The sequence below is a fragment of the Amphiura filiformis genome, chromosome 19 (assembly GCF_039555335.1).
Source record: "Amphiura filiformis chromosome 19, Afil_fr2py, whole genome shotgun sequence".
NCBI classification, from domain to species: domain Eukaryota; kingdom Metazoa; phylum Echinodermata; class Ophiuroidea; order Amphilepidida; family Amphiuridae; genus Amphiura; species Amphiura filiformis.
The window spans coordinates 27,112,387-27,139,915 of record NC_092646.1 but is presented as its reverse complement, the minus strand read 5'-3'; the positions used below and the strand labels follow the sequence as shown (position 1 = coordinate 27,139,915).

At 37.4% G+C, this 27,529-nt stretch overlaps 1 protein-coding gene across 1 annotated transcript in view; it reads right to left on the bottom strand.

Annotated features, from left to right (window-relative positions):
• Positions 1-1,089: 1,089 nt before the first annotated feature.
• The window catches only part of LOC140141121 (microtubule-associated serine/threonine-protein kinase 2-like), a 173,259-nt gene continuing 146,819 nt past the window's right edge, over positions 1,090-27,529 (bottom strand). Inside the window, 9 exon segments of the mRNA XM_072162907.1 lie at positions 1,090-3,446; positions 3,449-3,507; positions 3,510-4,125; positions 5,054-5,274; positions 6,270-6,574; positions 7,267-7,579; positions 8,839-9,063; positions 17,898-18,125; positions 26,615-26,685. Of these exon segments, the coding sequence (XP_072019008.1) occupies positions 2,928-3,446; positions 3,449-3,507; positions 3,510-4,125; positions 5,054-5,274; positions 6,270-6,574; positions 7,267-7,579; positions 8,839-9,063; positions 17,898-18,125; positions 26,615-26,685 (2,557 nt within the window). The 3' untranslated portion in view covers positions 1,090-2,927.

Below are 27,529 nucleotides of genomic sequence, written 5' to 3'. Positions count from 1 at the left end.
TATCAACCAATCAGAAATGCTGTTATATGTTCAGTAATGTCCAGGGGGTTAAACATACACATGACTCAAATCATACATTTTGTTTATTAATTTTGTGTAGCATTAGTGTGTAATATTACAAGAAAACCAGGTTCCCATCAGTTGTAAATTAATAACATCGGAAATGAAAATCAAGAAAAATATTATTTTTAAAACCTGCATTCCGCATTAGATTTTGAACATCGGACTAGCTTTGAGACAAACTTTTTAATTAATGGGGCCTAAGTACTCATTACATGTTTGTGATGTTTGTTTTTATTGCAAAGAAAGAAAAAATAAATGCCACTACAGTTAAATAAGTCAGTCACAGCCTGAGGAATATTATCATTATAGGTACCAATAAAATATAACAACCATCTCCTCAATTCTATCCTAAACAACCTCAAATAACATAATTTCATCCCATTTGTGCAAAATCAAACAAGAAGGAAACTACAAAACAACATCATAATAAACATATTCATGGCAAATATAACAAAAATAACAAGATGTTTTTCCCTAGTTTTTTTCAGAACAATGTACAAGCTACTTACAGCTTTCTGTACACTAAAGTCAGTAAACATAGTAAACACATCAAAAGACATTCCTCACTTATTTGAGGGGTCATAAGTTTGATTAATTTTTAGCATACATTTGATATTTTAAGCATTTTATATGAACGATTGAAGAATTTTGTTCGCTGCAGTATGATACCACACTTGTGTGAAAAGAAAATGGAATAACGAGAGATATTCAAGATCGAATGAAATTTGGTGCAATGGGTTATTCCATTTAAAATCCACACTACCCCTGTGGAAGATTTTGGAAATATCTTCCACAGCGGGAGTATGAATTTAAAATGGAATGAACACATTAGACAGCTCCATTTGAAATTCACCCTCCCTCAGTGGAAGATTCGGATTGAATCTCTCGCAGAGGGTGTATGAAATTCAAATGGAACTGTCTGATTTGTTCATTCCATCTGAAATTATACCCCCCTGTGGAAGATATTTCCAAAATCTTCCACAGGGGAGAGTGGATTTCAAATGGAACAGCCCTATTCACGGCTGAATGAAATTTGGTGCAACATCATTTACTGTATGAAAGGATTATTTGAATAGGTGTCAACCATGCAAAATACTGTCCAAATACAGACCATGATCAAGGCAAGTTCTTATTGATCGATGACACGCTCTGACCTTCACCTACTTCAGGTGAGCGGAACATGTTAGGCTGAACTGCGTAACACTGAGTAATCTATTTCAATTTGCAACTTTTGAAATTGTATCAACTTTATTTATTAATTTCTTCATCATTCCCATTTATTTTTCCACAAGTACAGCATCATACTGTGGCTGTATTCTCCACACGTTCATATCGATCTTATTGCTTTTAATTATTTGTAACAATTCAAACTAGAGGAAACTTTCTTTTTTTTGATGCGTTTACATCAACAAGTGATTGTTAGAAGGTCAAAGCACAACATATACTTCATTACTTATAATTTTAATTACGATTATTCTGTTAGTTTTAATGTACAGCATATTAAATCTTTGGTCTCATCATTCTTAAAATAGCTCCTTCAGTGAAACTACTCATGCAAAAAAGTGTTTATATGCTTGAAATTGGTAGCGATAAAAAAAGAATACGATCAGTTCTGTAGGAGAAACAGGATTCCTCCGACTGTTCAACCCAAATTGCAGGTCAAATAATTTAGAGTCATCCAATTTCTCTCTTGACCATTGGTTTTTACGACACAAGAACCTTCGGAAACAAGTGGGGAGCCAATTTCAAAAAGTTGTCCAATTTTTTTGTACGGGCCATCAGGACTGGAAACGGTCAAAAGGTGCAGAAAAAAATCTTCACAAGTCACCCAATTGGGCTACAAAATAGCAAGTTTGGCAACCCTGACAAAGATCTCAAACATTCCAATGCATCATTACCCAGTTCTTTGACCCCCAATGTTTGTACACTCATACAATGACTTTGGAATATATTGGGTACCAAAACTCATACTCCAAACTTGAGGTCAACTTTTGAGGTATGAGTGCTGAATCGCAGTTACTGAACTATGCACCTGGAAATGAGACCAATGGGCTATTCCAGTTGAAATCCATACACCCCCCTTTGGAAGACATGACCTTATTCTCCCACACAGGGGGTGTAGATTTCAAATGGAATCACCTATTCAGGTAGCCCCATTTGAAATTCACACTCCCTGTGTGGGGATTAACAGTATGTCTTTATGGATTTCAACTTAAATGGGTTATGGATTTCAACTTAAATAGCCCATTTTGGGTCAAGCTGCAGAGGCTTGCAGAATGGACGCAAGAGAAAAAGATCTTCAGCTTGAAGTTCCAATTTTCAACGAACTGAGCACCTCGTATACGAGAACATACAATTTTTGGCAAAATTAAGCATGTTTAATTAAAGCATCTACAAAAAATGTGCTTATACATGATGTCCGATTCATTAATGACCTTTGACCTTCCTGCAATCATTCCAAGACAGTATGTTATCATCAATCAATACAATAATATTATAGTTTATCTATGTACAATGGCAGTACCAATAAGTGGAAAAAAAGAAATATACTCTTATTTTCTTAATTAAAAACAAGTATAAATATGTCAACACATATAATATTATATACACAAATAGTATAACTATACACCAATTAGTTTCTCATGCGAAGTTCAAAAAAGCACCGTTTGAAGATTTTACACATCTGTTGAGGAAGCTTATAAATGAAACATCCATCTCCTCTCACAAGCACAGTTTGTACAACCTACAAACATGGCCTCCTTCCTACATAAATAATCGGTCAATAGTTTGTTAGTTGTAAGTATTTGGAATAGAGAACTGTGCCTGTTGAGGATGATGTTGATTCAAGCTTGTAGGGTGCAAAACTAGTGCTCCATCACGTTTCCACTTCGCTTTAATTTCTGCTTCAGTTTTGGATCCTTGATCAACTTTTCGATGACAGATTTCTCTTTCTCCTTCGCTTTCTCTTTAACTGTTTCTCTCGACTTCACTTTCTCTTTAACTGTTTCTATCTCCTTCAGGGGCTCCTCCTGATCCAAGATAATATCTTCATCAATATCGGCAATAGGCACACAATCAAGTCCAGAGTCGGCGCGACTTCTTGGTGCACTCCCAAAAAGGTCTGCAACAGTTTTCTCATGCTCAGGAGACAATGCACGTCTCAAAAGTGGCGAGGGAGGTGTCTCCAAGTTCCTGGCTCTCATGCCAAATTTCTTGGTTTTGCACTTTTTCATTGGTGCAGCAAGAGTAGGGCTTGCGATCAGGTTGTGGGTCTGGTGATACTGTTGCGTTGTATTGGAACTGCCTGGCGAATGGCCAAAGTTAGTGACTATTGTTAGTGGACTAGGGCTGCGTACTGGCGAAGTTGGAATGGGCGACGACGTAAGTGGAGGTTCTCGAGTGGTGATAACGGAATGTGCCCGACAGATTTTCTTCGTGTCCCGAAGATCTGAACACTCTCGGCATCTTGTGGGCAAGCCCTGATAATGAACTAGGTCTTGAAGATGTATACTGTGACGTGGCTGGTGAGTTTGGGCAGCTGGATGACGGGGAACTACCCTGCGATGCTGAACTACCGCTACCACCTGATACATCTGGAGAATGATACATGGACATCGGTGGCGATCTTTGCGATTTTAAAAGAGTCGGCGACCTTGGAGAGGTGACAGGCGAGTCCCCCGACGATGCAGATCTATGCAAAGAAGTCATGCTACGACTCCCTGCCACACACACAAGGGAGTTATTATGATCACCCGATCCTCGTTTCAAACTGGAGCGTCTAAGAATGGAACTCTTCCGTCGCCTTTCCAGCGGGTCTTTCTTCCGGTGGCGCTTTCGTCTTCTCGCCATCTTGCTCTGGGCGGGATTTCGCCGTTTGCCATCTGTTTTGATGGTAGTGTTTTCCAGTGGAACAGCTCTGATAATGACTTGGTGTTCATCGCTGAGTAACAGCTCGATGATCTCACGGTGTATCAGACCCGACACAGGTGTGCTGTTAATGTGAGTGATGAGATCCGTTGGTCTCAGGCCAGATTCATACGCAGGGCTGCCACTCTCAACATGCTGCAGAGAAAGAAGAAAGAGTAAGTTTATGTTAATAACTTGCAAAACTGAAAATCTCAGTAGATAATACATACTTACTTACAGTTATATTTTTATTACTTCCCTGGTCTGTGGTGTGCGCCGAGCATACACGAGCGTAAACCCAGAAGTGATAAGCAATCACACTGATTGGCTGATCAATGTTCTTGACAACAAGACGGTTGACCCATTGTTGTCCGCACGTAGAAGTGGAGGACACTTCTACGCGATCGCAGATCACCAGCGCGTACCCGGACCACGGAAGTAATAAAGTATTTACTATAGAGAAGTTAATTGCTTATCAAATTACACTACTCTTACCAGACACATTTGTGACTGACTTCCACAAACCCAAAAAACAACTACCCAACAACATTTCCTCCACTCATAGGCTTGAAATTTTTCTTTCATAAGCAACTTTCAAAATTGAATTCTTCTTCTTCTTCCTTATTAGTGCCTCCCTCATATGTATGAGTATTATTACTGCGTACAGACAAGCTGTACTTATCTTTGACTCTGGAACCTAGAGTAGATGAGTGTATTTTGAAGTACAGTCAACAGTACCGGGATGATCTTTAACATGTACACTGCATTAAATATGAGAAAATACATGTACATGGGGCCGACGGCTTAAAGTGCCTTCCGAAGGACACAAAGAGCCAGCCGAACTCAAGCAGACCCACTCAGATTTCGAACCCGGAACATTCACAGTTCAATGCCTTAACCGTTCGGCCATGCTCCCCTCTCTTCTTGTACTTAATATTTCTTTGACTTTGGCACAGATACAAAAGCCCTTTACAGAACCAGGAATATCTCCATTTAAACACTATGTATCCCACATTACATGCACATTTTCCCTCATTCATGTCCTCGTTTTCGATAGGCAAAACACAGGTGCATACACACTTACCGTAACAAGGTGGTGAATAGTATAGACGTTAGTGTCGCCAATGAATACTCTAATAGATTTGATCTGGAACCCGTAGCGTTTGCTACGAGGTGGTTTTCTGATCACTATGGGAGGTTTGAGTGGCCCGGTAGCAGGAGAGAAATCCCTGGATGGTGAACCATCTCGTGAACTGGTGCTGGACTGGCCTGGTGATGTGATGGGAGAAGGCACATGTAGGTCTTCTGCTATGACAAAATGAGAAGGGAAAAAGCGTCACGTTTGAAGTTATTACAGTAGTAGAGGGTGAACTGTAGGGTTATACAAGTATGTTCCACATAATGTCACTGGGTGGGAAAAACCTCATGTACTTTTTGCCCTTGAACATGGATGAAGCAAACCATTCCAAAGTAAATATGTGACTTGCTACCACAAAATCAGCGTAAAGTCGCCACGACTTTATACTCATTTTGTTTCGAGATATTTGGTTTGACTAAGTTGATGTTCTTTGTTTGCCGCCACCTGTACAAGCCAGTAGTATTATCCTTCGTGAATGGCCCATTGTGCCCCATTCACAAAGGACATACAGATATACTTAGTGGTTTTAACAGGTGAGTGAACACCAACGCAGTAGCCAGGGCGTTTTGAGTGACTAACACCTTGCTGATTTCGTGATAGCAGGTCACATATGAGTTGTTTCCTGGATGTACTTTTGGCCCTTGAACATGGATGAAGCAAGCTCTTCAATATAAAGTATACACCTACAAGCCTTTATCCAGGTTCAAGGGCCAAAAGTACATGAGGTTTTTCCTGCCCAGTGACGATAACAGTAATTGGAATATTCTAGTTGAAATCCATACCCCCTGTGGAAGACATGACCTTAATCTCCCACATAAGGGGTGTAGATGATTTCAAATGGAGTCACCTGCTCAGGTAACCCCATTTAAAATTCACATTCCCTGTGTGGGAGATTAAGGTCATGTCTTCCACAGGGGGTGTATGGATTTCAACTGGAATAGTCCATTATTACACTCTTTCTTTTGAGTTGGGGTCATCAAATAAAAACATAACTACACCCAATATATTTTTAAAATTCAAATTACCATCTCAAATCAAAAATTACCATCTCAAATCAAATCAACAATTTCAGATGAATATTTGTTTTACGTTACTGCTGAAGGTCTTTCAATTTTACTAATGTTCATCTGTATACTACTTTCTGTTGTTTTATTGACCATACCTGGTGGGATGATAAGTGAGAGCGCCCCTGATGATGCCGACTTAATCACCGGCCTTGACTGGTGCTCCAGGCCTAAACCACCTGGTTTGGACTCGCCGTTATCCGATGGCGGTGATTTCAGTGCATTTGTACTGGGAGGATTATCCTCTTCGAGAGAGATGGAAAATCTTGGCAAGATATCTTTGAGGGCTGGTTTGCGAGTTAGACCCAGTCGACGCTTTGTGCCTGGAGAGAATTCGTCCGTATCTACAGGCTGTGAGTCGGTCACTGTCGACGATGAAGAATCCGCTGACTTTGTTTTCACGCTGAAAATGGAAAAAATTATGATAGTTTGTGTTACAGTACTTTGCACATAAGATAGATAAGAAACAGTTTTATCCAGTTTTCTATTCTATTTGAAACCCATAAGATTGAACCCCATGAGCACTACCTGCCGATCTAACATTGCCTCTGATTGGTCAATTACATGATATCTTCACTTTAATCACCAATCAGAATGGAGCTTTGCAAATAATTCACCCCAATTTTTTTGTGTGGTTAATTATTCTAACAATGTTGCTGATTGGTCCAATTGATAATGAAAACTTCTTTGTGGCCAATCGGCAGGTAGTTCTTATGGGGTTAAACTAAATCTTCCACAGGGGGAGGTGTGGATTTCAAATGGAACAGCCCATTTCAATACTTTAATGATGTATGATTTTAATCTATACTTTGATCAGCTCGTAATCGGCGAGCCTTATAACATCGCGGATTAACATCAAAATATTTTATTTTGAGAAACGTCTTGTGACATCTCGAAAGAAGCATCACAAATTATATGAATTCAAGTCCTACGTCTACTTTCTTTAACACACAAAATATAGACCAGACAGGTCAACTAATAGCACTCTTAACGTAGGTCTACTTTTCGGCGTAGTGATAAAAGCCTAACATTTTCCGCCTATTACGAGCTGATCAAACTATAGCGAAACATTAACTTTACTCCTCTTCAACTTACATAATAGGGGCAGTTTTCTCTGTACTGCTGCTAGTAGGTGATCTTTCCTTTGGTCTGGCCATGGGTGTCGACGTCAGCGTTGTCGTCAGTGATAAGTGCGACAGGTGTTGCATTAGCGATGAGGGACTCGTATCAGGCATTGGCATGGGTGCACTCAGCGAACGCTCTCTCCTCTCCGAATCGTCTGATGATTGTGACATACTGCTGCACGATCGGCTGTAACGTGGCGAGTATGCTGAGAAGTTGCCGATTTCTGGCAGCTCTTCGTCGTCGTCGTCAGAGTCCAGCTCGTGATTATAACGCTCAGATCGTGCTGTGTTAAGAAATATGCATAAACAGCTTGTTAGTTTTGGCATTTATGACTTTACTTGCAGATTAGCCTGACACCAGGAAGATAATACAAAATTAATTCAGTCACAGGTTTGGGACTTTTAAATGATGCAGACCGGATGGAAATTGATTCTATACTATGTTGTTCTTGTGGTTGAACCTTTTTTTTACTTTTACTTAAAAACACAGGTACGGGGACAGTCAGTATCACAGAGAGCCAGTTAGCTGATTTGTATGTTTTTTGTTTCATAATACCCAAATTTCCAGAATGAGCCAGGAATGTAACCAAAGTTTTCTCAACACAGGAAGTATTGGGTTATTACTATAACCTAAAAAACACAGGTACAGGATTGTGGGACAGTCCTTACATCTTAGAGAGCCAGTTAACTGATGGTATGTTGTTTGTTTCATAATACACTAGTACCCAGAAGATGCCCAGAATGTAACCAGTTTTCTCAACACAGGATGTTATTGTGGTTATTACAATAACGAAACATTCCTCTTAAATGCATGCATAAATAATTAAATAATGTGTAAACAGTTCAAAATATTACATCAATGGAAACTTAGCAAACAAATGGAAGTTGGTGCAGCGCAGCAACATATTGAGACATAGAAAACACCCCCGAACCCCAAAACCCTTTGAGAGGTTCTCCCTGCAAATTTGGAAGATTTTGGAAATATCTTCAGCAGGGGAGTATGAATTTCAAATGGAATGAACACATTAGGCAGCTCCATTTGAATTTCATACACCCTTTGAGAAAGATTCAATTTAAATCTTCCACTGAGGGAGGGTAAATTTCAAATGGAGCTGTCTAATGTGTTCATTCCGTTTGAAAGTCATACTCCCCTGTGGAACTTATTTCCAAAATCTAAATGGAAGAGCCCATTGCATGTGTTGGGATGGTAAAAACTAGCAGACGACAGTGATTGATGGTGCAAATATGTGACTCATCACATCAAAACACGTCAGTTGTCGTCAAAAATGAACTTACAGGTTTCTTTACCAGACTAAAGGACTGCTTTTAAGCTTTAAAATTACACCTCATCCATTGATGTCGTATGTAGAATGTTGATATTATGGGACAAATAGAATTCAAATTCCTTATTATATCCTTTATTTTTCGGGGCACATTTTCTTTATTATCTTTAAATGTGGGTTTCCGACAACTGCCGTGTTTCGATGTGATGGGTCACATATATAGAATTTGTGTACAAGTAATTTGCAGTTGGTTTACTTACTATCAAAATAGCTTGTGTCCTCTTCCCCTTCGAGCTGAGGCACAAACTCAGCTTTCTGTCTCAGTAATGAGCCCCAATCCTGCATAAAGAAGAAAGGGTGTTCCTTGACCTCATGGCTGCCTCCTGTACCTAGCCTGAACACTGGGTCTTGTGTGAGGAGCTTCATGATCAGATCCACCACATCATCTGGGACGCAATCTTCTCCTTCGGGCCAGTCAATGTCAACTGGAAAATAAATAAGATCAATAAAATTTATTAATAGAATGCATTTGATTATCAATCTATCAATCACTTAGACATGGAAAAGAAAAAGAAGAAAGAGAGAGAGAGAGAGAGACAGAAAGAGAGAAAGACAGAGAGAGAAAGAGACATACAGATAAACAGGGACAAGGAGACAGAGAGGAGACAGAGCAACCAACAGAAAGATAGAGGAACAGACAGACAAGGGAAGAGACCAATATCACAAAATTCCATCACCTTATATGACCAAAATGGGGGTGTATTTTTTTAATGGTTGACTATGAAGTGAACACAAATTATAACTTTACATATTGACAACACAAAATGTTCATTTTCTTAAAGTCAACCATGAATGATCCCAGCAATTAGCTCTTGATCCAGGGACACTCAAAATCCAGGGGGTAAAACAATAGATATTTTTTAAGTCACCCATGAATGATCCTAGCATTAAGCTCTAGGTCGAAATATTGGTGGCGGCACTGTACTCAAAGGTAGGACTATACATGTTTCAATACGGTAAGTTTTAGTCATGATTAGAAAAGTGCACTTATTCATCACAAACCAGACTTTACAATAAATCCATCTTTTTATTGGATCTCTTTTTACATTACAATCACTAGAAAAAAATTCAGGTGAATCTACTTTTCAGAACTTAATCATACTTCGAAATTCTGCCACATTTCATTTAATTATTGAACATAAATCTTTATGCGTGCAAGAATGTTTAGTATCAAGCTTGCAATCGTCTGTCTGGATGTCGCTTCTACTTTATCTGTGTTGTACCAATCCTTGTCTTTCTATCTCAAATTTTTGTGAAGGCCCATTACATAATCCAGATCATCGTTATCTATAAACATGGTTACTAACCCAAGGCATTGATCAAAAAATTGGGACTATTCCAGTTGAAATCAATACACCCCCAATGGAAGATATGACCTTAATCTCCCACACAGGGAGTGTGAAATTCAAATGGGGTTACCTGAATGGGCGAATCCATTTGAAATCTACACCCTGTGTTTGGGAGATTAAGGTAATGTATTCCATAGGGGGTGTATGAATTTTAACTCGAACAGATCAATTAGGTTACCACCCAAAAGGCTTAAATAATTATAGGTTAGAGTTACAGATGATTTATATATATTAGGATTGTTACACTTGTGTTTGCACATGGACCTCATTTTGTCAATGCCCAATTAATTGCAGAAATATTTAAGCCATCTTAATCGCCCCTCTTCTCTCGCCATGTAATTTTCCTCCCCCTTCCCTTTGCTAGTGGGGCGGTCATAGAGGTGCTATGGACCTGTTGATATGCATTTGTTTCCTCCAAACCCTCACTGAATTTTTTTTTCCTTTGTGACAACATTTTTGATTTTGATGAATTTTATATGCAATATATATCTATGTAATTACATACTTTCATATTAATGTGCCAACAGTGTGTAAAGTTGTAATAAAACAAGTGTATTAGAGTGTAATAAATAATATGAATAAATTATGCTATGATTAGGATTTGAAATATAAGCAGGATTACGCAAAGAATGAAGGGGATTGGTGTTGATTAAGATTGCAAGTATCAACTGGATTAGGTTCAACATGAAGATGACATTTGCATTACAGTGAGATTTTGGGATATGCTAAAAACAAAGATATATTTTGATGTAAATATTAGCATTAGTAAAATTAGGATTGAGGATGCCAACCTTCAATCGAAAAACTACGATAATCCCAAGACATTTCAACATAAAAACCTACTAACATACAAACCAATCCAGATATCATTTCACTACCTTAATCTTAACAAATTATCTCAAACTTTACTTCCTCCTTCAAAATTTGAAACTATTAACCCTCTATCAAAGCATGTTTACTTCTATTGATGAACTTTTTTTTATTAATTTAAACAAATCAATATTTTCCATATCCTATTGACTTATTAAGAAAAAACAGGAAAATACACTCAAATAAGTCCAAACATGCCAACATTAAGTTGGGTTCAGCGGTTCTTGAGAAAAAAGTTAATGTTTGATACGAAAAATTGCTTTTGGTTGTAAGTGTGCTGCGTGCAAAGCATAACAGTGATCCTATGACATGGCTGGTCTCAAGAGGTCCCCACCACCTCACGCACAGGGGTCCCTAGTGATTGCACGCTAATTATCTACAGGCTATAAATAGAGCTTTGACTGAAATATGAGATCAACTATCTCTTGCTACTTGGTGAAGACGTTTATCAATGCTGAGTCTTTTATTGCATCACGCTAGAACACCATAATTAATGATTTTGATCAACTTTGTTAAAACTTGCACGCCTAGTCGGCTATCTTTATTTATGTTACAACTTTATGATGGTTACCCTTCCCAACAGTATCGAAGTCAACTTTATTTCAATTGATCAGGTTAGCTTTAATTTCGCATACAAAAACATGTAGTACTTTTTATTTTTTTAATATGTGATGCGATCTGCTCCATGGGGGCCAAAGGAGGCAATTTTGAAATTGAGTTACTATAATTATTACCTTGTAGTAACATTAGGCTATCATTATACTGAAAACACCAAAAGTCTATCACACATGGTTCAAAAGTTATGAAGTTTTATGATGTGTATTTTTTTATGTATTTTATTGTTTTTTACTCCATATTTTTGCCTATATCTCAGTTTCAACTTTGCCGCCTTTGGCCCCCATGGACCAAATCGTGTCACATATATATGTAGATTGTTGAAATGTGTCGTAAAGGACTATGTTGTATAAACTTCATCAACACGACACATTACCAAATAGAGTGAAATACACATAAATACCCCAAATTGTAATGATATTTTGAAGGGTTTTTGTTTGTGTGAGGAAAGTTGTGAAAAATGAAGACAGGCAATTTGTTTGTATGTTGGCCCCCTTGAACACCTGATTTATTGATAAAGTAAAAAACCGTATACCGCATTAGATTTCAAACTCGCATGGGACATGAGACAATTTTCTTTTTGGGCTTAAGTGAAGAATAAATACTACATGCCTGAGTAAAACACTATTTGTACATAAATAGCATAGCAGATTCTTGTTGCTTATTTTTAAACTTTCTGAATAGGTCTGCTCTGAGAGTAAAAATGCAGTACAACAAGTAAAGAACATTGCAGGACTATTCCTGTTGAAATCTATACACCCTATGGAAGACACAACCGTAATCTCTCACACAGGGGGTGTAGATTTCAAATGCAATCACCCATTCAGCTAACCCTATTTGAAATTCACACTCCCTGTGCAGAAGATTAATGCCAAGTCTTCCACAGGGGGTGTATGTATTTCAACTGGAATACCCCATAATGCAATACACCTGTTCAGTAGTGTTGATGGGTTAAAGGAGGGATTGAACGTCTCAGGAATAATGACAAGAATCCCTGTGGAAATTGACACAGGAAAACGACCCTATGATACTCATCACAGCACTAATGTATAATAACAACCAGAGAAAGGTATGATACCAATCAAATGTATTCTTTATAATCCTACCATAACAAAATAGAAAAGGGTACCTCATACCCAATGATGGCAGTGGCAGTGTTTTTTGATCACTCACCAAACTTCAGTTATCTGAGCAGAGGCATGGCAATGGAACTCATATGAAACTTTTTCAGATAGACAAATGAATTCAGCTTTGCCACAGCAAGCCAACAATCTTGCGCGGAAATGTGGGGACACTTTGTCCATTTTGCGCATACCCACTTCCCTTAATCAATATTGAATGCTGAAAAATAGTGAAAGGTGGTTGCACTTGATGTCCACTCCAACATTCAGGGGTGTGCGAGGCCACACACTAAAAAAGAGGAAAATTACTAAAAACATTGAAAAACAGCATTAAATCAGGGTAAAAACACCAAATATGGGCTAAATATAAAAGAAAACACATAAATTTTGGCAACAAAAAAAGAGGAAATCAGCTGAAAAGAGGAACTCTTACACCCCTGAACATTGTTTCCAGGGGGAAGGAGGGAGAATAATCATTTGCAAGTACGTAACATGAGTTATGAATCATATCATGTATTTTCAGCTTCATGTACAAATAATTCTTCAAAACAGAACAGCATGTGTGTCCCAAAGATTTTTGCACAAGATTGTAGGTGAGGCTCAAACTTGATTTTATACTGGGTTCCCATATGGACATTCAATATATTTCAATGACTTAATTAACTCAACACCAACATAATTATACCAAAACATACTTGAAATCAGCTGCTGATCACCTTATCACTAATCTGACCTTACGACCAACTTTTAATGAACAATGTTCTTTTCTCTCTTTTATATTAATTTTACTTCGTTCATATTCTTGCCTTGAAAAATAACAACATTTCAATGACTTTTGACATTTTCGTAAAGTACTTTCCATATGCCAATATTCAAAACTCAATGATTCATTCACCACAACTTCGAACATTCAGTGGAATTTCCATGACCAAACTCAAAATTCCATGAAGTTTCCATGAATTTGTCAAATTTTAAGACTTTACCAGAGTATGTGGGAACCCCGTTATAACTACAATTCCACTGAGCCATAGACCGCTCAGATATCTCACCTTCTTCAACAGGTTCAAAGTCAAGAAACACATTGGGAAAAGAGTCCAGGAAAACACCCCCAAACCTGGCCTCTAACAAGGGAATCCAGCAATCATAAAAATGCTTAACTTTATTAAACGAAGGAAAGAACATATTGCAAAACTCATCAAAAGGTTTATTCATTATTTAGTTCTGTCATGACCAGACAGAATTGAAAACACCTGATCTACATTAGTTTAAATATTGGGTCATAGGGTTTATGCTGGCTTTCAAAAATATTGAAAAGTTTCTTCAAAAACAAGTGAACCATATAAATCATAGAAATATCATAGTTTGTTGTCTCTTATTAATACTTTTCTTTGTTTTTAATATGAAATCTTCACATAGTAAAAGAGCATTAGACAACACAACTATCTGTGAAATATTTTAATATGCCTCCACCTGCAACATGTGAGGAAAAACCAAATCAGCAATATTCTTTTATTCCTGAAAACGTGATTCTTTACTTTCTAATTGTGGCATTAACCAAAAGCAGCATCAATAAATATTATGCCATGATTTAATTGCTTATTATTTTGCCTTTGACTGCAATGAAGTAACACTAACTGCCTAAAATGTTACTAAATCTTACACCCTGAGTGCCTCCCCTGAAATATGGCCATGGTCAGAAAACACATATTACCCCCTCCCCCAACATTCAAAGCATACATTATTGTTACATACAGAGTCATTATTTGACATCAAAGAGCCAAAATATTTTACTTTGACAACTTATTCCTTCAGTTTCCTAGCTTTAATAACGGTAACACCCAAATAATAATATGAAGAAAACATTGAATGAAATAATTTAACAGTTGCCAGAGCATACAGATTTCCTTACAGAATTCCTTATCAAATGTAACCAGAATCTTTAAGAGGAAACAGTTTTTAATGAAAATAACACTAAAATGTAACAGAGTCATCAATCAAAGAACTTTCAACGAAAAAATAAAACTGCACCAAGTTGAACAATTATGAAAATAACATTAAAATGTAAGAGAGTCATCAATCAATTTTAAGAACTTTCAACGAAAATAAAACCGCGCCAAGTTTAACAATTATGAAAATAATACTAAAATGTGACACAGTCATCAATCAAAAGAACTTTCAACAAAAATAAAACCGCGACAAGTTGAACAATTACGCCGTGAAGTATAACAGGACATGACACTTTGGAGAAATGGAAGTAGGAGGAAATCAATTAAATTAGGAGGAAATTATCTCAAATTTGAAATAAATTGGTCTTAACCTGATAGTGCACATAGACTTCAATTTCCCGCCTTGTATGTATATACTATCATCACTCTATTCCAAGTTTGGTGTAATTAAGACTGGTATTTTCAAAGTGGGCTAATATCCTTCCTCACCATAAATTGGGCTCTTCCATTTAAAATCCACACTACCCCTGTGGAAGATTTAGCTAAAGTCGTCTGCAGAGGGAGTATGAGTTTCAAATAGAATAGACAATTGGGTAACTTCCATTTGAGACACAAATTTCCAGGTTTACTTGTTCGTATGTAACTGTGTATCGATGATTTGCTCCATGTTTTAAAAGTGTTCGATAGTAAGCACATATGCTAACTATTGAGTTTTTACGGTATGCAGAATCAAGCTGGTTACACCCAAATCTCTAGCAATGAGGCACTGTGAACTCTGAGACTTTATCCACTGTGAACCACTGTAAACTATGAAACTTTATTCTGATGCACCTCATGAAAATGCTGATAAATAAAGATTTTCATCACTCTTCCAAGCCAAGAATCGAGTCTTCTTGATCCTAAATCCATTTTCACTACATTTACTAACATGGCAAACTAGTAACACAACAACCAATTCTCAAATACCTCGCAGGCCCGCTTAAGACTTTTGGGAGACACATGGATCCTGCAGGGATTTAAGGTGAACCCCTGCAACATTTTCCTTTACATTTTTGATGTATTCCGGTGGAAACCATGTCAAAGCACAACTGAATCCTGATAACCGTCCTTGTCTCTTTATGTCATTATGACAAGCCACCAAGATACCATCCAGCAAAGACTTCTGGTGATTCCCACTTTCTTTTTGCACCTTTCTTTCAATGCACAATGAGGGAACCATGGGACACACTGAATCATACACCATCCTTGCCCTTAATCTGTCAAGGTAACGATCCATATGCCAAATATTTTGTCATTCCTTTCATTCAACATGCAACCATATCAATGTCATTCTGACATGGTATATGGTAATCATCCATCAAGGACATGAAAGACTTCTGCTGATCCCAACTACCTTTTTCCACTCCATTTTGATACACACTGAGGGAACCAGAAGACACAGTGATTCAAGCACCATCCTTGACCTTAATATGTCAATGTAGTGACCCACTTCCCAACCAGAACCCAATGTCATTCCTTTCAACATTCAATCATATCAATATCATTCTGACAGGGTGCCAGCACACAATCCTCCAAAGACTTCTGCTGATCCCAAGTACCTTTTCCTCCAAATTTTTGACACCCTTACACTATGGACCACAATGGCCTCATCCCAATGGCATAGTTCAATAACCTCAACTAAACAATCATAGTGAAAATTTGACCTCAAGGTGCAGAGAATGAGTTTTTGTACCCAAATTCTCAAAGGTCATTCACTGAATGTATAAATGTATTGGGGTTAAAGACCTGTGCCTTGATAGATGAGCATGTTGTGGATCCTAGTGTTATGAGTGAACTAAAAGACACTGTGATTCAAACACCATCCTTAATATTTTGATTCAAACAATGTCCTTGTCCATAACCTGTCAATGTACTGACCCATATCCCAATGTCATTCCCATTAACATGCAACAATTTACCATGTCAATCCACTCAAGACAACATATCTTTCAAAACATACCGGATTCCTTAACACCTAAAGCATATTCTAACTCCAATCGTCCCAGGATTTATCAAATACATATGTAATTCTTTGAATGACATAACAAGACATAATTCAATCAATCATTTTCACGCCTAATTTTTCTCATAATCAATCCACCAAAGACAGCGTATCTTTCAGATCATGCCAAAACACCTAAATCATGTTACATCCATGGATTTGCCAAATGCAAATGTAATTCTTTGAGTGACATACCAAGTCGTAATTCAATTAACCATTTTCACACTTATTTTTTGCACAAGATTTATTAAGTACAACTGTAATGCCTCGAGTGATATATTAAGTCACGATTATAATCTGTGTATCCGGTGTTCTATATCCCCATAACACTGACATCATTATGATGTCAAATCGAGGGCTTTGATACAAAAAATGGCTAAGTGGTTACGTTTGTATTGAAAACACCTGCTAGCATAGTAAGGAATACAAGCAAGTATTTGTGTAGTACTGGGCTATTCCTGTTGAAATTCATACTCCCTATGGAAGATATGACCTTAATCTTCCACACAGGGAGTATGAATTTCAAAATGGGGTTACCTGAATGGGCGACTCCATTTGAAATCTACACCCCCTGTGTGGAAGATTTACGGTCATGTCTTCCATAGGGGTGAATGAATTTCAACTGGAACATCTCATTGAGGAAGGTTGTCTTCTCCCCCTAAAGCTCTGCACTGCGGAACCGCAGAACTGGAGGCATTATGATCTGTCTGCACATCAAGGCCTGTTGTCTTTCCATATTTCCATGTTTCCCACATAAGCATCTTTGCCACAGTTGACTGCATGTTGACAGCTCATGTGCTAAGGGACGCAGCATTAGATATTATCAGAGGGGCTAGGGAGTTAGGGTCAGGCAGAATTTTTTTTCCCGCTGAAGGTGGCAAAATGTTTTTTCACTGTCTTCGGAAGCGGCAGCGAAGTTGCCTTTTTTCAATTTTAATGTATACCTCTATACAGAGCTGGGTAAGGACAATTTTTTTTTTGCTGATCAGTGAGGCAAAATTTTTTTTTTTTACTGATCAGTGAGGCAATTTTTTTTTACTCATCAGTAAAACAATTTTTTTTTTCAAAAAACTCCCTAGCCCCCCATCCCCGATAATATGTAATGGTGCGTCCCTAATCTAGTTCACAATCACCCTGCAGGATCTCATACATGCTCATTCATTAAGACAGGAACTTTTTAAGGTTGTGCTGGAAACTGAACTGATCTGAACTGAACTAAATGGAAGTCAATGACTATACAACTGTCAAAGAGACCATGTTGCCTCACAGTGAAACTGATGGGGATAGAGCCCATACATGCATATTCTGAATACTCACCATTAATTGCCTGTGTAAACAGCTCCTCCGGTGTTTCACCAAAGAACGGAGGACACCCAACAAAGAACTCATATAAGACGACTCCCATAGACCACCAATCAACTGGCATTCCATAGCCTTGTCTTAAGATCACCTCTGGAGCGATGTACTGGGGAGTGCCGCACACTTGTTGGTCGCGGAATAATTTGGATTCACGCTCAACACAACCCTCGTATAAATTTGTGGTTACTGTAAGATTAAAAGAAAGAAAAGAAAAACATTGTCAAGTTTTGGTCCATGTAGTGGCAGATCTTTGAAGGGTTACTGTCCAAAGAAACTGGAAAGATTAAGGTCCAATTAAATGTAATGGTTTTGCGATAACTATTACGTTTAGGGTCAAGTAGTCTAATTCTCATAACAGTACTGTAAAAATGTGATAGTTAGCATATGTGCTTACTATCAAGTGCTTTTGAAAACATGCAAACAAAAGTGCAAAGGGTTTTGAGTAAATCATTGATACACACACAGTTATATACGAACAAGTAAACCTGCAAATGTGTATCTCAACCCCATTAGCTCAGTTGGCTAAGTGCCAGACTTGGGTACAATTTCATGTTTTCAAAAGAGCTCGATAGTAAGCACATATGCTAACTATCAAATTTTTACAGTATGGTAATTTATCTTGCCTGTACTGCGTAGCTGCTTTACACTTGTGTAAACACACAAGACTATGACCACCTAGAGATGCAGTTACCTACACGGACATGATGATCTTAAATCCATGTTAATCTGTGGCACCTCAAGAGCTGTCATAAATATTCACATCAGCCAAGTGGCTCTGGTCATGGGTTTACAGTACAGTTTCACACAACAGACCTTTTCAAATTTATGTTTTCCAAAGACAACTGTTTGTTTATGACCAACTTCATAATTCTGGGTCATCATGCAACTGTTGGGCGCAACACTTACGCTAGTTGCCATGGTTGTGCTTTGCATAATGCATGTCACTGGTAAGCGCTTATGTGAATTTACATGAGCGTAGTATAACGTACATGCACACACCCCGTACACGTAGCCTGATTTTCCTAACCTTTCCGATGTTCATTTGAAAAAGTCTGTGGCAACATAACCACACAGTACATGGATGATGATACACCCCTAAAACTTGTCAATAATGTCTGAGAATTTGTCTCCAGGTTAGGATTTGACATTTACTAAGCCAAGTTTCTCTTTCACTACAAAACAAAACACGAGCAACTTTTAAGAGTCATTCCTCATTGTTTTTCAAACGCTTATACTCCGGACTACTATGTATAAAGAAGCACCGTGTTCAGCTTAAGGACTGTTGTATGGCTTATACCGCGGCATATTGGTTGAGTTGGAAAGAACAACATTGCTTGAATCCATCATGCTATGTTTCATCCCACAGGAAGGAAAGGATTGCTGCACTTGTTGAAAAACTAGAGCCCCCCTTGTAATAATTCTTCTTCGTTTCTGCTCCATCATTGTTATTAGAGCAAGGTTTGTCACCCACATGGGATTGCTTTTCAGCTTGGAATTATGCCCTTTAGAACAAGACAAATTATGAAAGACATTCATGGAAATTTAAGCCTTCTTATCAAAACTTGACTGAATGTCAAAAAATTATTGAATTTTTGTCACAAGTTGTAGAAAATAATTATTTGATTTTAATTGCTTCTTGGATGAAAGGATACATTTTGTAAGATTCTTTCTATTTTAAATTACACAGTCCAAAATTATTGGGGGTAATCCCATTTCGAACATTCGGTTTTGTTTCTTTTTTCGACTAGTTTTTAATGGTTATGAAGAAGCAAATCTTTAGAATGGAAAACCTTTAAGGGCTGGGGTATGAGCGACCTTGAAGTTCCGGTATCTGGAGAGGGGAAGCAATGAGTTACCCCAAATCACAGCGGCAGGTAGTGACTGGGCCACGAAAGTGCTAATATATATTTATTTTGGAAGGTTCGTGTTTGTTTTAAATTTTGGGGCGTTTTTCCAAAATTTGATATTTTTGGTCATATTTCAAAAGCGACATGCCAAAGACAACTCTTTGGGCACATAGTTTGTTATTGTTATTGCAGTTCTTTTCCACATACCTACGTTAACATTCGATTTCGTGATTTACTAATATTATATATTTTATGACTGCAATTTGGCGTTTTCAATGCGTTTTACACGTATCATGAAATTAACGCAAATATCTAGTCACGCTTGCTTTTAGAATTTTTACCTGATCGCCGGCTTTTGCAGGCAACAGAATGCAGATCGGCTCACGATAGATGGCGTATTCCTCTATGTGGTTCACTCATTGATAAAATGAGTTTGCATTCCTTGTAACAACACACACAATGCCGTCTGGAAACCGGGTCTGGTACTGATTTTGGGACAGCCAATAGACTTCTGCGCCGTATCAAATCTCATAAAAACCACACGACTGACGACTATGTGTTTATGTTTCCCGCACGAAAGCTTGTGTCTACATCTATTATTATACTTCTTTGGAAACGTTGACCTTTGACCATTCTTTGTATAACGCCCTGATATGACCTTGATATGTTCGCTTGATTGGGTACGTTATAGCATCCATTTCATTGAGGTGTTAGGACTTGGTCAGTATAATACTTGCAGGGATACAATAGTTTAACATGGTGTGTGAGCATGGTGAAAGACTCATTATTGATTAGGCGCGGACATATTAAAGGCACAGGTCCTTTGCGTGTATAGCAGAAAATTATAATAGAATGTGTGAATAGAATGTTTGAATTTTGCAACTAAAATACTAACTGCATTCTGCATTATGTATTTATTTATTTATTTAGGCCTATGCCTATTTATTTATTTACTGACTTATTTATTTATTTTATTTATTTGGAATATTAGTTAGTAGGCCTAGTTAGTAATATTCCATGATAGGCCTACGTCGGTTTATTATTGATTGTTGATAACTTGACAACTTGATTGATTGATCGATTGATAGTCATTTCACATTATATTCCTAGTTTATAGGCCAATTTGAATAGCATCGTACATTAGATAAATAGACCTATCAGTATTGATTTATTCTATTCAGCAATATCAAGGATTACTATCAAACTTCTCATAGCTGATTGTCAGTTGGCTCAGTGGTAACGCAGTAGGTTTTACGACACCGAGGTCCCGGGTTCGATTCCCACCTCTGCCTATTTTTTGCAAGGCTGAGAAAAAAATGAAATTTCTGGACTGCAAACTTATTTGGCGCGCGATCTGAGATGGTCCTTTTCTGGTGGCTGTGTCTGTTACAGGCACACTCCCTCTGCATCCAAACCAGGTTCACGCTCATTAGACCTCCCTTAATGAAATGACAAAAGCTTACAAACTTAGAAACATTCAAAATGTGTGTGTGTGTGTGGATAAACAACCGCTTTGATGCGCTCACTTACTGGAGAAACTACCCTTTGGGGAATAATGCCAAAAGACTCTGCATGCTAGCCATAGGCTTCAACATAAAAAGTCCCAAGTTTTGAGATGTTTTCTCAAAATATCAATAACTATCTTCAGAACCACTGAACCAATACTAGGCTTGTTTGTACTCATTTTAATGAATTTTTCATGCTATCTCCAAATATGGTCATGAAAATTGACAAATCTGAAATTTTTATATTTTTACAAAAAATTTTGAAACTTGTCATCTGCAGTCAACATGTGCATGGAGAGAGTTAATAATCACTCTACATATTATAGAAAAAAACACATAGCAATATGGTGTAAAAAGGTTCCTGTGCCTATATTATTCTCACATTTAAAAGGACTATAAAAAGGTTCAAAAAGGTATAGCCACAAGGAGAACTAAAAATATCAGGCATTTCAACACCACCAAGCAAGCCTTTCAAAGGTATTTTCTTTTAATTTCCACATCTTCCTCTCCTACATAACATTGTAAGTGTCTTTCAATTTGAACTGGATAATGTACTTTTTGAAAGGAAATGGGGAACTGACCTTGAAAACCCTGACAACGATGAAACGTTTCATGTAAAAAACTATAATTTTATTTTCATTTCCACACCTTCCTCCATAAAATATCCTTCTGGTTCTCATCAACTTATCAACTGCTGATGTACTTTTAAAAGGAAATGTAAAATAAACCTTCGCAACTATGAACAAAAGTTTCTTTTGGATAATGGAATGCAAAGACAGGATGTTGTGTGTAAGATTGACTACATTATGACACATTATTAATGTGTCACCTTTTCCTTCTCATTAGTCCAAGACCTACACCAGGTGGTGTGCGCCGTGCATTCTCTAAATTCAGTAAATTTCCATCGTCAACCGTGCAATTGAATGGGATTATTTTGAAATTTTAAAACGCTTGAAACATCACAAACAAATAGGCCTATGTTAATAGATAACATAAATACAAGCTAAAACCATTGGGGTTCGATAATGAACCCCACAAAACTAACCAAGTTTTTTTAAAATGCCATATGGCCGAGCGGTTTTGCAAGCTCTCTCTGACCATCATGCCTCTTGCCGCCTGACCTACACCTTGATTGACAAGGTACTTGCTCTTCAAGCACAGATCATAGTGGGTATCCAAAGCCAAGGTAATTTAACTCCAATTCCAAAGTTAGGAGTAAGATCGAGATGCCATCCCAATCCTTATCTGAACTCTGACCTAATCTCAACAACAATAAAATTGCTTTATTGTGACCTATTATTAAAGCCTAAGTTAAATTTAAAGGTTGTGCCACAGCATTGGACTATTCCTGTTGAAATCCATACACCCCCTATGGAAGACATTACCTTACTCTCCCACAGGGGTGTAGATCGCAAATGGAAAACCCCATTCAGGTAGCCCCATTTCAATTCATTCTCTCTGTGTAGAAAGTTAAGGTCATGTCTTCCATACGGGATGTATGGATTTCAACTCGCGGCTAGCCCAATTCAGCAGTGAAGAAACTTATCGTGACCTTTGAAATTTTACATATATTTTTCCTCTGGTCTGGATGAAACCAGGTGGGACACAAGTCTGATCATACAGCCCCAGTACTTATCAAAAAAGAAAAACAGTAAAAATGTCATGTATAATTTATGACCCGACGACTTCTTAAATCCACAAATGTGTCATTGATTTCTACAATTACAGATGAAGTTATTATGTTAAGTTACAATGACACATGTTTATTCAGGTGACACGTAACAAAGTCGTACATCAGAAGTTACGCCTGCGTCAGGAAATGAACGGGATTGAGAAATTGGTCTCTTGGTGGTAGCTTTGAAATATCCAAGGAGAAGGTATTAGGTGAGATCTGTGTTAGTCACTAACCCATAGTGTAATGGGTAATTGATTTGGGGCTATTCCAGTTGAAATCCATACACCCCCTGTAGAAGACATGACCTTAAGCATCCACACAAGGGGTGTGAATTTCAAAAAGGGTTACCTGTACTGGTGGCTCCATTTGAAATCTACACCCAATGTGTGGGAGATGTCATGTCTTCCATAGGGTATATAGATTTCAATTGGAAGAGCCCATGTTGACTAGTCGGCCACAAGCCCGGGGCACAAGGTGACATTGGTTTTGCATAGTTGTATTAATGCCAAACATGATTTTAACTCATTATTTTTGAAAATCTTCTTCAAGGTTAAGCATTTATCATTTTTAGAGTGATGAAAATGGGACACAATCTGATAAGTCAAATTTTTTATGGTAAGGTATACATGTATCTCTAGGTATTTACTTTTTTTTTTTTTTTTTTTGCATGAAACTTTAATCTTGTTGAGACTGCTAACAGGCATGCACCCAGATAGCCATCAACCTCCTTGCTGAAGCTCGCCCTAGGTCTGATAGCTGGGATATGGGGCAGGGAGAAAATTCCACATCATGGCAGGATTTGAAATTAGAATTATGTGCTTTCTGTCCTTTTGTAAAGCATGTTGGCACCATGTAATCAATTCATATTTTGAAACAAAAGCTCAAATTTTGTCATTGAAATTGATTACTAAAGGCTGATATCTTTTAACTTAGAAATTGGTTGACACTTTTCGCAAGACAGAATGCCTACAAACAAAAAGCAGTAATATTTATAAAAAAAATTAAATTTGACATAAATCATGTCATTTGTGATTGACATTTCTCGTAAATTGTACACATGCCAAATCAATCTGCTGTCAATCACTCTGAAATGGACTATTCCAGTTGAAATTCATGCACCCCCTATGGAAGACATGACCTTAATCTTCCACACAAGGAGTGTGAATTTCAAAAGGGGATCACCTGAATGGGTGGCTCCATTTGACTTCTACACACCCTGTGTGGAAGATTAAGGTTGTGTCACCCATAGGGGGTGCATGGATTTCAACTGGGACAGCCAAATTCACACTCAATGCATGACTTATCTCAAAATTGCAAACTTTGCCATGCAATTTCTCAAAATTTTCTTTATTTAATTTCCTTTTTATTGATAATTGCTAACATTCATTACCAATTCCCTCGATTCATTTTGATATTTACCACTCCAAAGTGTCATTTATAATTAGTAATTCATACGAATGTTGGTCACAATAAAAAAAGGGATTGGTCGTTTTCTGTCATTGTATAATTTTATTATTTCCATACCTTGGCTACCTTAAAAGCTAAAATGTGTAAATGTGTGCAGGTGTTTGTTTTCACCTACAAACATGGACTTTTTGAGTCCTGTAGTGAAAAACCACACATTGCGAACCATGGACGTCCACAGTCGTAAGACAGCGACAGAGAGTGCTATACAGCAATGGGGCAGGGTCCTCTATTGTAGGTGTAATACCAGGTCCATGGTTAGTCAATTAACTTTCATATTTTAACACAGAAGTCCACATTTGGATTATGATATGTATGTGTGTGGGTCCACTGTTGTCAGTGAACAACCACACACACATAATACGGGTCCACGGTTGTCGGTGAAAATGTGTAGGGGTGGGTTTGTGTTGTGTACATGCACACAGACTGTTTCGATGTCAAACATAGACTTGCACCTGTAATGTCAACCAAGCACCGAACCATAGATATTTGCAGTGTCCTTCCAGAAGCATAACATTGACTTTTAATGTGCCACTATTTTTTAGGGTATGGCAAACATCCTAATTGATATGTGACTAACAGCAATATTCATTCACCAATTACAAATTCCAATCTCATTTCAAAGTACTACACTTCACAGATAACAGTGTCATCAGACCCAGTAAAGAGGGATTTTGACCAGTACATGAACCCAAACCAGATCAATAGCATTTACGTCATCAGAAACTTTACTACTATTCAGCATGAATAGCTGTCATATATTTAAAAGGAGGGTGTTTTATGAGACACTATCTGATCTAACCAGGCCAGGCTTAAAACTCTTTGATGTAGTCTTATCACTTGTTGTATGTGATGCAATCAAGCTTGACACTATAATTGATTTGAGTTCTAGCCAGAAGAAGTTCTTCAATTCCTTTTTCAATTTCATTGTTTGAAACAAGGTGAAAGTTTTAAAAAGCACAGTGATTAACAGTTTGCTATGCACAGGCATAAACCCACAGGCCTCAGCTGCCTTCTTTAAGTCGTATACAGACTCCGAGTATTGTAGGTACAATATTGCATGTACAATATGTACGTTATTTAATCTATTGCCATTCTATTTCCAGTAATGTTTAAGTTCTAACGAATGTTTGATGACGAAAAATCGATAATATGTTACATACAATATCTAGCAGAAATATATTATCGATTTTACGTCATCAAACATTCGTTAGAACTTAAACATTACTGGAAATAGAATGGCAATAGATTAAATAACGTATATATTGTACATACAATATTGTATGCATACAATAAAAAGTCTGTATACTGCTTTACAGGAATTCACTGACCACTGTAGCACACACTATACAGGCTGTATCAAAATGATTGGTACCCAACTACCCATCAGTTTTCAATGATTATAGACAAGACGACCACATCAAAATGCAACATATGATTCACCTAATTTGTAGATGAATGTTGTTCAAGGATGTCAACTCTAAATTTTTGCAATATCGATATGATCCAAAGTTGCATTTGCAGGCAGCAACTTTTCAATAAACATGAAAATTGATGGGTACCAATCATTTTGATACAGTCTGTATAAACCATAAAACATCATTCAGGGACATGTATCTCTATAGGAGCATACCCTAGTCAGCCTATTATCTAGAATAAACCATCACAGCCAGGATTAGTTCCCTGAGTTCTCATATGGGTAAGTGAGACAATAAGCAGTTAGTTCCTCAGTTATTCACAAGACTGAACAGGGACTGAACACCAGGGCTCGAAATCCCATCGCCACACCATTTCACCTGAGTCATAAAGTTTGTTCGGCTTATAATTGGTGAACATCATTCAGTTTTTGTCAATGAGCAAGTCCTACCTTAGGCTCGCGTAAATTCGCATAAACGCACACCGGTCACGCAAGTAGCATGCTATTCTATCAATACACAATGTTAGGAGTCTCATTTTTTTTGCCAATTATAAGCCGAACAACCTTTAATGCTTTTCCGATTGCGCTAACTGGACTGTTTAAATATATCTCTGGAACTCTAATACCAATTTTGATTGTATTTTCAACAACCTCACACCAACAACTAGGGCAACATTATTAAATAAAACACAGTTGTTATTGTATGACAAACCATTCATCTTACTTGTTCACATCTGAAAGTGAGTTAGGAATAAATTGCAACTTACAGCTCATAATGCCCATCTTAGATAATCCAAAATCTGTCAGCTTTATGTGGCCAGTTGATGTGATCAACAAACTGTGAAGACAAATCAGACATATTTGTATCAGTATCACATTCAATCATTATGAGTAAACACAGAAAAAGAATTCTATCGGAAAAGATTTTAAGATAAACTTGTCAGCTTTTGACATGCAAGTAAGTTTTAACTGTCAGCTCTAATAAATTTGCTTTAAAACATGTACCACATTGCAGTACTTCTTGCTACGTTTTATCTTCGTAAATGTCATAAACATCCGACATAGACTACATTGAATGTAGTTTATTTTATTGGCTAAATGGAACCAAAATAAACAATACCCATTTACATTTAATAGCCTCAAAAACAAAATGCAAATTTACAAGTTCACTCTAAGCATAGGGTGTGTATAGATCTCAACTGGAATAACCCATTAGTCCTGTGTACTTTTATTACTTTCATTTGTAAAAACACACCCTTTTGGAGCACCTGTATCATGCAATTTTGAGTTGCAATGGCTGTAATTATTATGTTCTACAGGTCCAATTTCTAGAATTGTGAGCAGCAAAAACATGTCTAGTTAGTGCTTGAAAGGTCAAATTAGGATGAACAATTGCTCAGCAACCCTCAGTATATATGCTCAGTTTGTAGCTGAGATACTGAAAAGGGTGTTCATTATAACTTTGTAAGGAAAGTTAACTGAACATTGTCAAAGCGAAACAGGTTTGCTGTTCACAATTCTAGAAATTGGACATGTAGAACATAATAATTACAGCCATTGCAACTCATAATTATAATTGCATGATACAGGTGCGCCAAAAGGGTGTGTTTTTACAAATTAAAGTAATAAAAGTATATTGTATTTGTCCCAGGAAATTTGCATTGTTGTGACCTTTTTTGTAT